The sequence below is a fragment of the Microcaecilia unicolor genome, chromosome 9, assembly GCF_901765095.1.
Source record: "Microcaecilia unicolor chromosome 9, aMicUni1.1, whole genome shotgun sequence".
In the NCBI taxonomy this organism is placed as follows: domain Eukaryota; kingdom Metazoa; phylum Chordata; class Amphibia; order Gymnophiona; family Siphonopidae; genus Microcaecilia; species Microcaecilia unicolor.
Window position 1 is genome coordinate 3,822,591 of NC_044039.1, and position 12,976 is coordinate 3,835,566.

Genomic DNA, 12,976 nt, shown 5'->3' on the forward strand with positions numbered 1-12,976 from the left:
AATGGGCTGTCCCAGAAAATCAGTCTTGGAGCCTGGAATACTTGCCACTCAGGAGCCAGGGGAGTGCAGCTCAGCGCACAGAGAGGAAAAGTTGGGTCTCTTTTTCACTTTGCGACCAGGCAGGACACAGCCACACCAAGAAGCAACATTTCCTTTGGGCCACCCTCTGATACTGGAGGGCAAGTAGCCGTAAGAGGGTTAAAGACAAAACGAGCAACTTAATTTGCTTTAATTGCTCTGTTACCCGGAGCACCGGCAGAAACCTTAGTGAAGTTGAAGACAATCCCGCTGCTCAACAACCCCCCACCACACCCCCACCCAATTCACCAGGAAAAAGAAATAACTTTTTCAAACGTGCAAGTCCATTGAAGCAGTAGAATGCGAGAGGAAAGGACCTCTTCCGAGCTGTAAGGGGACGAGACGACAGATTCCCTCTTTTTTTTGGGGAGGGGTCACTTTTGGCAATCACCCACTTCCCGGCTGCCTCTTATGGGAATAAAACACTCCTCCCGCTGCCTGCTCCTTCGGAGGAAAATGGCGGAGACCGAGCCCAGCGAGGTAAGAGAAAACTCCCCTTGGCTTTTTAAACTCCTAAATAAGGATCCGACTGGGCTGCTTTTCAGAGCTGGAGCGGCTGTGGATTTTCAGAGGGAGGGATGGCTCTTCAAATACCCCCACGTTCAATGGAGGTGTTCGGATCCGCAGGAGCTCATATTGCTAGGGAAGTCTGGTAAAATGTATGTTTCGAAGGATGAGCAATTGCAAATCATAGTGCATGTTTGAAAAAAAAATAAAAATTATGCCCCTCTTATCCTGCTGAGCCCCAGGGATACATGTGAGTTATTTATTGCAGAATACTTCTCGGCAGTGAATTTGTCAATGCTTCACGCTAATTTTCTCGCCTGGCTTGCTCAGGGCTCTGAATAAAGCTGCCTCAGATTTCATTGCAGTGTAAATCCAATGCATAGGATAGGATATTATGTAACTCTTTGCTTGGAAAGATGATGAACAGCCTGTAGGTTAGACAAAAACCTCAAGGTGGGCTCTAGCACCTCCCTAGGGTCTTCTAGACCCATGCACCAAACTCATGGATTCCTGTAGTGGGTGGACGTCTCTGTGCGCGGGCGAGCGAGGAGCTGTCCGGCTGTCGGGTGCTGAAAGAAGCCAAGGCACGTGGTGCAAGAGGTGGCTAGATCTAACGCAGGACTGTAGGAATGCTGGAGGTGAGAAAGAGGAGGGATAAGAGCAGGAACCAGAGAGGGCTTTATGAACAGGGTAAAAAAAAAAAAAAAGCCAGAAAATCTCTGCCAAGGAAAAAAAAAAAGCGTTTTGTTGAAACACAGACCGGCGAGGCCCTCTTGCAATGTTTATTACTGATTTTGGTGTACAGCAATTTCACAATTATCACGAATCAACGACTGTAAACAAGTGATTAAAGGTGATTCCACCTTCATTCACTGTAAACATGTTACAGAAGTGACCTGGATAGTTTTACAACGTGTGACAGAGAAAGTTAGAAACGCTCTGGAGGATTTTAAAAACTGGAGCACCCACCATTCCAGTGGTAAAGCTCTGATTGTATATCAAATTCGAAAAACAATGTTCAGAAAGACAGATCATTTCTCCTCCCTGAGTGAATAATAATCCTTGTCAGCAAATAAACCAGCCCGTCTGTACTGAGCAAATTAAGTAAATGCATGAAGAGCTAATTCTTTTGCTGATTTAGAAATCCTTTAGCTGCTGTATATTAAAGCACAGCAGAGCTCATGGATCAGCACTTGTAACCCAGGACGGGTCGTTATCTCATAAACTGGGGGGCTCTAATGATCCCAGAGTTTCTGCTGCTCTCAATTTGCTTCCGTTTCACTTTTCTTGTGTCTTCATTGGTTTAAGAGAAGCAGAGGGAAATACGAGGGATGCGCATTTGTTGGAAATCACAGGAGGAATGTTAAGGACATTTCTCACACTGTATAATGTCCCCGTTCCCCCGAAACGACTGGAACAAAAGCTTGAAATTATTGCTTTTTTTTTTTTTTTTCTTCATCTGCCCTTTATAGTGTGCATTCTTTTCAATTTGTGCATTTTTAATCATGTCGCTCCAGTAGCGAAAAAAAATACGACCCTCCCCCAAAATGACAATTTCTGTAAATGGCACAAGAAACGAGATGAAAATGTTGAAGTTGCACATCTCTGTAAACATTTCGCTTTTCCCCCAGAACATCTAGACCCGGTATTTATTTAGCAGCGGATGAGATACAACAGCAGCAAAGTAGATGATGTGATATAAGGAGCAACTGCCTTGCTCAGTTTGCCTAGAATCATGCTCTAACTGTGGAGATTAACCAGCTGACAGCCCCACAGGCTCCACCACCTCAGGATTTCATTTATTTATTTGCTACATTTGTACCCCACATTTTCCCACCTATTTGCAGGCTCAATGTGGCTTACATTATATTGCAAAAGATATAGTTATGAACAGAGTAAGAGGTTTGTTCTAAATTAACATATTACCATGTAAGAATTAAGGAAGATATGTCTGTGGAATAATTTACATAACACATCCAAGCCCATGTTATCGGGTTACCTCTTTGATCCCTCTTCCATTGTGCCTGGAAGAATGTTAAGAACTGAAATTTCTCACAGGTCTTTCTCCAGACTGAAGACTGGTCTGAACAGTCTGCCAAAGTAAGATTTCTGGCTTGCAAAGTATATTGAATGTCAGGGGCTTTTTGTATCTATTGAATTAGGTCAGTGCCAGTGTGCCTAATACATCTTAATTCCCAGTTTTGATATGCTCATTAGACCCATTCCCACACCCCACATACACCTGTTGGTGATTTTAAAATCTGTGCAAGATCACAACTGTAAGTTCAGAGCTAATCTGTTTGCATAAGTAACACAAACATCGAATTGTAAAGGAATCACATAGCTTTCAAATGCTGTGGGTAGCATGGACTTACCCCCCCTCCCCTCCTTTTAAAATAAAACATAGTTTAGATTTTTGTGGGTTTTTTTTTTTTCTTAAAGTTAGCTGTACTAATGAACGCATTAAAAAAAAACCCAGAAATGCTGTTCCCGAAAGCTTCAATTAGAACAAAATACATTTTTCTTTTTAACCCAGCAGTTTCCTGCCACTTGTGCTGTGTAACTCAGTTACAGCAGAAAAAGCACAATGGGCTTCCAAGGTTTAATAAGAGACCCAACACAGGCTGTGATTCTGCAGAATGCCTTTATTTATTTATTGGGATTTATTAACCGCCTTTATGAAGATACAAATGATTTATAGTAGTAGTAGTAGATTCACCTTTGTCAGCGGTCATCAGTATCAATAATACGACAGTGGTGAATTCCTCTGTCCTTTGAATATAAATAAACAACGCCAACAAATCGAGCGGTAAAAGCAGAGAGTAGATTCATTTGGCGTCATTCTAAGAGGGTTTCCATTTGCTCTACTGCTAGATTAGAGTGGCTTAGAAGTACTGCTTTTAGCACTCTATGGGAGCCTTTTACAAAGCAGCAGTGGGTGTACTGCGTGGGTAGCCCATGCCAAATTGACACTGAGGGGCATAATCGAACAGCGCCGGCCATCTATATGGGTGGCCATCTCTAAGGCTGGTGCCGTAAAGAGGTCTCACGAACCGTATTATCGAAACAAGATGGCCGGCCATCTTTCATTTCGATAATACGGTTGGGACCAGCCAAATGTCAGAGGTAGCCGGGTTTGAGATGGCTGGCATCGGTTTTCGCCGATAATGGAAACCGATGCCGGCCATCTCAAACCCGGCCAAATCCAAGGCATTTGGTCGTGGGAGGAGCCAGCATTTGTAGTGCACTGGCCCCCCTCACATGCCAGGACACCAACCAGGCATCCTAGGGGGCACTGCAGTGGACTTCAAAAATTGCTCCCAGGTGCATACCTCCCTTACCTTGTGTGCTGAGCCCCCCAAAAACCCACTCAACACAACTGTGCGCCATTACCATAGCCCTTATGGGTGAAGGGGGGCACCTACATGTGGGTACAGTGGGGTTTGGAGGGCTCACATTTACCACCACAAGTGTAACAGGTAGGGGGGATGGGCCTGGGTCCACCTGCCTGAAGTGCACTGCACCCACTAAAAACTGCTCCAGGGACCTGCATACTGCTGTGATGGAGCTGGGTATGACATTTCAGGCTGGTATAGAGGCTGGAAAAAATAATTTTTAATTTTTGTTTTTGGGTGGGAGGGGTTGGTGACCACTGGGGGAGTAAGGGGAGGTGATCCCCGATTCCCTCCGGTGGTCATCTGGTCATTTGGGGCACTTTTTGGAGGCTTGGTCCTAAAAATACAGTAAATGGACCAAATGAAGCCGGCCAAGTGTTTGTCAGAGCCGGCCTTCTTTTTTCCATTATCGGCCGAAGCTGGCCATCTCTTAACCATGCCACCATCCCGCCTTCGGTACCCTGCCGACATGCCACCTTGAACTTTGACTGGCCCTGCGACGGAAAGCAGTTGAAGCCGGCCAAAATCGGCTTTCGATTATACCGATTTGGCCAGGTTTAGGAGAAGGCCGGCCATCTCCCGATTTGTGTCGGAAGATGACCGGCCTTCTCGTTCGAAAATAAGCAGGACTACCACCCAGGTGGTAATGTCAAAGTTGGGCGCAAGCAATTTCCCGCAGTAGAAATTATTTCCTACCATGGGGCATTCCAGGGTGGTAATGGTCAGCATGGCCAAATTGGTGTGCACTGCATGAGTACCACACATGTAACACATGAGCCCTTACCGCTAGGTGAATGGGTGACGGTAAGGGCTCAAGCATTAAATAGCCACACGCTACCTTTAATTCAAGCGCATGGCCACTATACCTCTATTCAGGAAATCTAGACTGCCCCAACTTGACATTTCGTCCTTTAGATTGTAAGCTCCTTTGAGCAGGGACTATCCTTTTTTTGTTAAACTGTACAGCGCTGCGTAACCCTAGTAGCGCTTTAGAAATGTTAAGTAGTAGTAGTAATTACAGCCCCCATTGAAAAAAAAAGCCTTTTCCCCAGCCACGGTGAAAAATGGCCCAGCGTGCGCCCAAAACACGCAGGCCACTTTTTTTTTTTTTTTTTTTACCATGGATTAGTAAAAGCACCACTATTTGTTGGCATTGTGTCGGGTATCTTATTAAAGTTTGGAATCCACAACCAATCTTGGAGACCTATTTTGCTTTTTCTGCTTTGCTGGGTTCCTCATTTTTTTTTTTTTGGATTCCCTCTCTCTTGCCTCCTGTAACTCACTTCCACCAGGACTGAGATCTGGAACCATGAAATTCTTCCCTGGCTGACCTTTCCACCATTCCTGGTAAAAGCCGGCTTGGTGCACCCTTATGTAGGTCTTTCCTACGCCCTAAGGTGATTTTCTAGTCGTGTGCTAATGTTGCCATTAGTGTGCAACCATTTTTAAACATTATCACAAGAGCACTTACCCCCTCCTCTTTGTAAGGGCTTCTGAATTATCTGTGTGCTAACCAGTTAGTATGAGGTAATGTAGATGTGTTAAGTAGTTCGCACAAACGTGCCCACTCTCTGCCCTTGTATAGGAGAAAGTGGGATGTTTGACCACGGAACACCAAAAACTGGATAGACTGATCTTAAAAACACTTGTTTATTGATGAAAAAAAGACTCGACACAAATGTTGTGTTTCGGCCGTTAGGCCTGCATCAGGAGTCTACAAAACTACTACTACTACTACTATTTAGCATTTCTATAGCGCTACAAGGCGTACGCAGCGCTGCACAAACATAGAAGAAAGACAGTCCCTGCTCAAAGAGCTTACAATCTAATAGACAAAAAAAAAAAGTAAGCAAATCAAATCAATTAATGTGAACGGGAAGGAAGAGAGGAGGGTAGGTGGAGGCGTATACATTAGTAAAAAAAATGTTTGTGTTGAGTCTTTTTTCATCAATAAACAAGTGTTTTTAAGATCAATCTATCCAGTTTTTGGTGTTCCATGGTCAAACATCCCACTTTCTCCTATACCTGTTTTCTCCCGTGGGGCGTTCGAGTTCTTCGCTTGGTTGCGGATTTGTTTGAACACTCTCTGCCCTTGACCTGCTCTCTGATGTGTACATTCAAAAGCTATTATGTCATCTGCAACATGACCTGTGGTAGTCCACTTTTTTCTGCATTACACATATGTTAGTGCCTAACGCAGCTTAGTACAAGGGCCCCATAGTTATTCTTATGGGACTACACCTCTGACAAATAGGAGCAAATATTTTTTTACTCAATGAATAGTTAACCTCTGGAACTCGCTGCCAGGGGATGCGGTAATAGCGGTTAGCGTATCTGGGTTTTAAAAAAACGGTTTGGACAAGTTCCTGGAGGAAAAGTCCATAGTCTGCTATTGAGGCGGACATGGGGAAGCCACTGCTCACCTTGGGACTGGTAGCATGAAAATGTGACTAGGTTGTGGCCCTCGAGGACCAAAGTTGCCTGTCCCTGATTTATACCATAAAATCTCTATTGCAAAATCATAGGACAGATTTGCAATCAGATAAGATTAGTCAACTGAGCCTTTAGCATACCTTTGAATCATTTTTTGTCGGACAAATGCAGTTTTGTTCCGTGTGCTCCTCGATCACCATAATCATAATTTTGGACTAAGGCAGGGGTTCTCAACTCATTCCTCAGTTGTTCTTGAGATGTTGTCCAAGATTAATAATTGCATGGGCCTTTTCTTTGAATACGGATAAGACAAAAGTTCTCTGGTTTAGTTACATACAGATAATATTCCTGTGTGTATTCCTTGTTTTGATGGCACTCAATTGACAATAAATAAATCCTCAAGAGTTGGGGTTATTTTGGATTCCACCTTAACGATGAATGCTCAGATTAAACATTTATCTTAGAAAGTGTTTTTTCAAGTTGAAACAACCTTGATTAGTCTGTTCTTATTTTATTTCCAGACAAAGAAAAGGTGGAAGACAGGGCCAGTCAAACACAGTAAGCGGGGTAAGCACCGCAGGGGGGCGCCTGCCTTCAAGGGCGCCGCCCTTGGGTATTTAAATCTTTAATTTACCTCCGTCCCAGCGGCCGCGTCATTTCAAAGCCCGTCTCTAGCCTTCCCTCCCTTCGTGAGTTCGTTCCCACAGAGTCCTGCCTTCTGATGTCATTTCCTCGAGGGCGGGACTCTGAGGGAATGAACTCATGAAGGGAGGGAAGGCTAGAGACGGGCAGGGCTTTGCAATAACGCGGCCGCTGGGACGGAGGTAAATTTAAAAAGATTTAAACCACGCAGGGTGGCAAGAAGAGAAAGGGAAATGTTGGGGGAGAAGAGGGCGGGCAGGTGGACATAAATGGGGGGTGGAATGGGGGCAAAGGAGAATCGCTGGACAGGGGCTGGGGGGGTGGGGCGCCAACTCATAGTCTGCAGGGGGGCACCAGAGACCCTAGGACCGGCCCTGGTGGAATATCTAAAAAAAAAAAAAAGAGTTGCAAAATGACCAAAGGTGCTTTATAGTTTTATTCTCCAATATTAAAATCAGGATGCATTGATACATATGGGCCAACGCTGCTTGTGTTTCAGCTGTAGAGCCTTCCTCAGGGGTCCTCACAAATGAACAAACAATTTAAAAAAAGACCCTACATGCTAAATTAGAGGGTATAACACTGGCCGAGCAGGAGAGAAAGCCACTATAATATGGGGTAAAGGGATTAGGTGAAAAATGGTGTTGAAGAAAATGGGGGGGGGGGTTTCAAGGAACATTATTTAATAATTTAATGCAACTTCATTAATTAATGTTTGAACGTTAAGACATTATGAAAGGGGGATGGCAATTGGTGGAAAAGAAAATGCTTTGGAAGCAGGGATTGGATAAAAGGTACATCAAGGGTGGGGTTTGTGTTAGCAGGAGAAGGACGCTGGGCGGGAAGTAAAAACATTGTGTGAGGAGAGGGAGGGTTTTTGTGGAGGTGAAATTCGCCACCTGGCCCTCCCTGGTGAGAATGCATGTTGGGCTTTTTGGAATCGGGGAGGGGGTGTGGGGGTCGCAGCTTGGTTGGGGGTATTAAGTTTATTTCTGTAAATCTGGGCAGAATTTCACATCATAGGGCCTAAGTTAGGCCTAGCAATGTTGGTCTTGTACGCATCACCGCCACGGGACGGGGCACACACGACCCTGTGATACTGTGGGTCGTGGGGTGGGTATTGGAAGAGGTTAAATGGTGAAGCTAGTATGTTACCGCCTAGATATATGGGAGGTGAAAAAGGTTTTGAAAACGTTTGTTTGTAAAGTTGTTGTTTAGCAAATAAAGCTGCGGCCAATGTCTTGCCAATTTGAGAAATATAATTGCCTCATGTGTGTCATTGGATTTTGCATTTGGCTATACAGTGGAGAATAAGTAGAGGAGTGTGGTAGCCGTGTTAGTCCACTCTTAAGGTTATCAATAGAAATCAAACAAAATAAAACATGGAAAAGAAAATAAGATGATACCTTTTTTATTGGACATAACTTAATACATTTCTTGATTAGCTTTCGAAGGTTGCCCTTCTTCGTCAGATCGGAAATAAGCAAATGTGCTAGCTGACAGTGTATATAAGTGCAAACATTCAAGCATTACTATGACAGTAAAATAGATACTATTGGAGATTCTACATAGAATGTTGCTACTATTGGACATTCTACATGGAATGTTGCTATTCCACTAGCAACATTCCTGCGCAGGCTTCTGTTTCTGTGAGTCTGACGTCCTGCACGTACGTGCAGGACGTCAGACTCACAGAAGCAGAAGCCTGCGCGGCCACATTGGTGATCTACAAGGGCCGACTTCTACATGGAATGTTGCTAGTGGAATAGCAACATTCCATGTAGAATCTATAGAAATCAAACAAAATAAAACGTGGAAAAGAAAATAAGATGATACCTTTTTAATTGGACATAACTTAATACATTTCTTGATTAGCTTTCGAAGGTTGCCCTTCTTCGTCAGATCGGAAATAAGCAAATGTGCTAGCTGACAGTGTATATAAGTGAAAACATTCAAGCATTACTATGACAGTCTGACAGGGTGGGAGGATGGGGTGGGTCTGAGGTATGCATGGGGACATCAAAGCATATCATTGATATTCTAACAGGGTGGGTGTGGATAGGTGAGGGGTGGGGTGATCAACAGAGAAATACAGCTTTATGGTTTATAATGTCCCCATGCATACCTCCAACCCACCCCCATCCTCCCACCCTGTCAGACTGTCATAGTAATGCTTGAATGTTTTCACTTATATACACTGTCAGCTAGCACATTTGCTTATTTCCGATCTGACGAAGAAGGGCAACCTTCAAAAGCTAATCAAGAAATGTATTAAGTTATGTCCAATAAAAAAGGTATCATCTTATTTTCTTTTCCATGTTTTATTTTGTTTGATTTCTATTGATAACAGTGGAGAATGAAACTTGTGAATGCCAATGTGATCAAATGTTATACATAACAAAATTTTAAATTCTAATGTGGAATAAATATACATGTGTGAGAAAGCACATCAGCCCAGTGGTGAAGGTGAGTGAAATGTGAAAAACTGTGAATAATAAGAAAGTGTTTGATAAAATACCTTATCTACAGTGTGTATCGTGAAATGATGAATACAATAATAATTGTATATTCGTAGAAAGATATGGAACCAAACTCGTGTGGCTTATCGTGATATAAAAGTGTCTAGTAAATATAGTGACAGAGTCAGTTTTGAAAAAAGTGACAAAAAAAAGCTAGAAGAAGTGAAAACAGTGACAAGAGAAACTGAAAGTATAGTGGGGAGAACAAGTGAAGCTAAGAGTATGGAAACAAAAGTATGCCGTCTTTAAGGTACCCGTGAGAACGCTAACGACACAGGGAGAGTTGCCTCACATTTCAAAACAAAGTATTAAAGAATAATAATAATCATAAATTAAAAAGCAAACCAAAGCTAAAGCTGAGACGCAACTACATTAGTGCTTTACACTGTGAGATCATTGAATACCAGAAAATGAACAGCTAACCTCGAAGATGAAAACAGAGATAGCCAAACAGTGGCTGAAAAAAAACAAAACTGGTCTAATGTTACTGACGAATGAGTTAAAGACTAAAGACAGCACAATGTCCCTGCAATTGAATGGATAGGAACAAACTGAGTGAACAAAACACAAGAACCTATATTAAAAAAACATAAGGGCACGGGAGAAATGCTCACCGTAATTATGAAAAGGCAGCGTGTATTGCTTCAGGTGAACAGAGAGATCACATTGTCATGAAAACCCAGAATGCCCTCGGAGTTCCATAAGCTCCCCGGAGTTCGGGGATCTACATTCTAATTTGTCATTGGTTAGCTCCACAGAAATTAAAAATTCCATCTGTGCCATGGTGCCCCAGAAAGCATCCATTAATGCCCGTCTTCAGAGGTTGCTTTCACAGCTCGGCATCTCTACTCTACAAAGACTGTTGTTATTAACCTTCTGATGACTTTCTATCTACAATTTTAATTAAAGCATTGTAATTTAAAAAAAAACCAGTAGGACATACTTGCATAGTGTACTAGCAGGGATGTGGAATTGCAGTTCCTGAAGCTGATGGCATTCTAATGTGAGCCGGATGCCACTGAATTCAAGGTTGACTGCCAGAACCACGCGTCTTTTCCCCTATGTCATAAGTACATAAGCACCGCCATACTGGGAAAAGACCAAGGGTCCCTGCAATTGAATGGATAATGTCAGTTGGGAAGGTTCACTTTAGAAGAGCTCAAACTAGTCACTTTCCTGTTTGTGCCTGGAGTTAATTCAGTCACAACCCCCTTACTCTCTTCCTGGGGGTTCCACAAACTTAGTACTGATTTTTAGAGAATTCAGAGTTGATAGTTCCGAAACGATGCAAGCTCTATAACAGTACATGTAAATTTTGGAACACCCATGAAATGCCCATTTCCCCACCCATAACCACTCCCCTTTTTGGCTGTGTGTGTTAGAATTTATGCACTCTGCATTACAGAATAAACTTAGCGAGGTGTGCATGTAAATTCTAATTATTGCTGATTATTGCTTGTTAACTGCTGTTAAAATGCTGATTAGCTTGTTAAGCCAATTAAGTTGCACATGTTGTTATAGAATACACTAGGCGTGATATATAGATTCCAGGGGATAGGGGAAAATTCTATAGATGGCGCTGATAAAAATCTGTGCTCATTATTATTCTATAAAGGGCAATCTGGGATTGATTCTTTGTACAGAGTACCATTGACTGCAAAATTTTGCACTCAACTTTGGGCATGAGGGACTTATTCCAGATGGAACCTGGTATAAATACTGGTATGCAAGTTGGGCCCAGATCCCCATGATTCTGTAACACTGCGTGCATCTTTTGTGAATGCTCCTGACCCACCAATGCCCCTCCAGTGGTCACGCCCCCTGTTGAGTTGCATGTGATCCAACTTAGACGCACATTGTTACAGAACAGTGTGTGTCAAAATCATAATTATTACCAATTAAGTGTTTGTTAATTCCAATAATTAAATTATTGGAGCCCCTTATCTAATTATTTTGGGTGCCAATCTGGAATTCCCCCCCATTAAAGAACCAGGGGAGAATATAAAAAATGCTTAAAAGGAACCATAAGACATAACATAATGTTCCGTGTGGGATCATGTATGATTAAGAAGGAACATCAAAGGTGATGTCATAAGTGGTTCTTATAACAATACGGTTAAATCTGATTCATTATTTAAGTCATTAGGTGTAACAGTGTTATATTTTAAAATAAACTGTTGTTCCTCTTGTAAAAGAATTTTGTCCACTCTGCCTCCTCTCCAAGGGTTCTGAACTATTTTGAAAACCAAAAATCTGAAATCTTCAAATCTGTGTTGGTTAGAAACTTGTGTGTTGTACCAATGTTTTTTTCAATAATCTTTCTTTTGAGAGCACTTGTTAAAAAGCTCTTTCAGTTTTGCAAATATACAGTAAATTACATGAACAGATTACAGCATCTATTACCTGTTGGGTTTTATAATTTGAAAAGTATTGTATTTCATAACAGTCTCCAATGACTGGGTGTGTTTAAATTATATGGCGCACAGAACAAGTGTTGGAGGAGAAGGAACCAACGATACCGTCTTTAGGTTGATGTTTCTGGGTGGCAGGGATGGTGCTAAGATGTTCTTGAGATTCATATAACTATTATATTTTTATCTGAACAGTGTGGTAATCCTTGCATCACGAGCCAGGGTTTTCTAAGTATTTAATTATGTCATAGGACAGTACATACCACTTTATTATTGTATGCTGTGGTCCTAGATTGAAGAAGAGCCTTTCTGTCTTGAGTTAGTGGTCTTCTCAAGCCATCTTTGACATCCTCTCTCTCTGAACTTTGTTTCCATGATTTTAGCCCGTTCAATGAGGTCATCTTGAGCAAAGCACATGGGTCTAACCCTTAGAAATTGGCTATAAGGTAGATTTTTCTTTAATGCCTTGCAGTGACAGCTAGTATAATGTAACATCTTATTTATATCTGTGGGTTTGCAATACAGAGCAGTGGTAAAGGCATTATTTGCATATCTAATTTTGATATCTAGAAATGTCACCTCTTTTTTATCAGATGTAAATTGAAATCTCAAATTTTTATCTCTTGAGTAAAACCAATTGAAAAAGATTAATAATTCTTCATCTTCTCCCTGCCAAATCATAAATAAATCATCAATGTACCCCTGCCAGAGTATAATCTTGTCGTTATGTGCATATTCTATGAAAAATTTATTTTCAAAGTCTGCAACATACAGATTAGTCATTGAAGGTGCTATTGTGGCCCCCATGGCTGTGCCTTTGATTTGTTTGTAAAATTGTCCCTTGAAGTAGAAGTAACATAGTAACAGAGTAGATGATGACAGATAAAGACCTTACGGTCCATCCAGTGTGCCCAACAAGATTAACTCATTGTATGAGCTATTTTATATGTATACCTGACCTTGATTTGTCCTTGCCATTTTCAGGGCACCG

General features: G+C 42.1%; 1 protein-coding gene across 1 annotated transcript in view; it reads left to right on the forward strand.

Moving 5' to 3' along the window:
• Window positions 1-489: 489 nt before the first annotated feature.
• The window catches only part of PRMT8 (protein arginine methyltransferase 8), a 68,212-nt gene continuing 55,725 nt past the window's right edge, over window positions 490-12,976 (forward strand). The window contains exon 1 of the mRNA XM_030214610.1: window positions 490-558. Within this exon, the coding sequence (XP_030070470.1) occupies window positions 490-558 (69 nt within the window). The remainder of the gene's footprint in view (window positions 559-12,976) is intronic.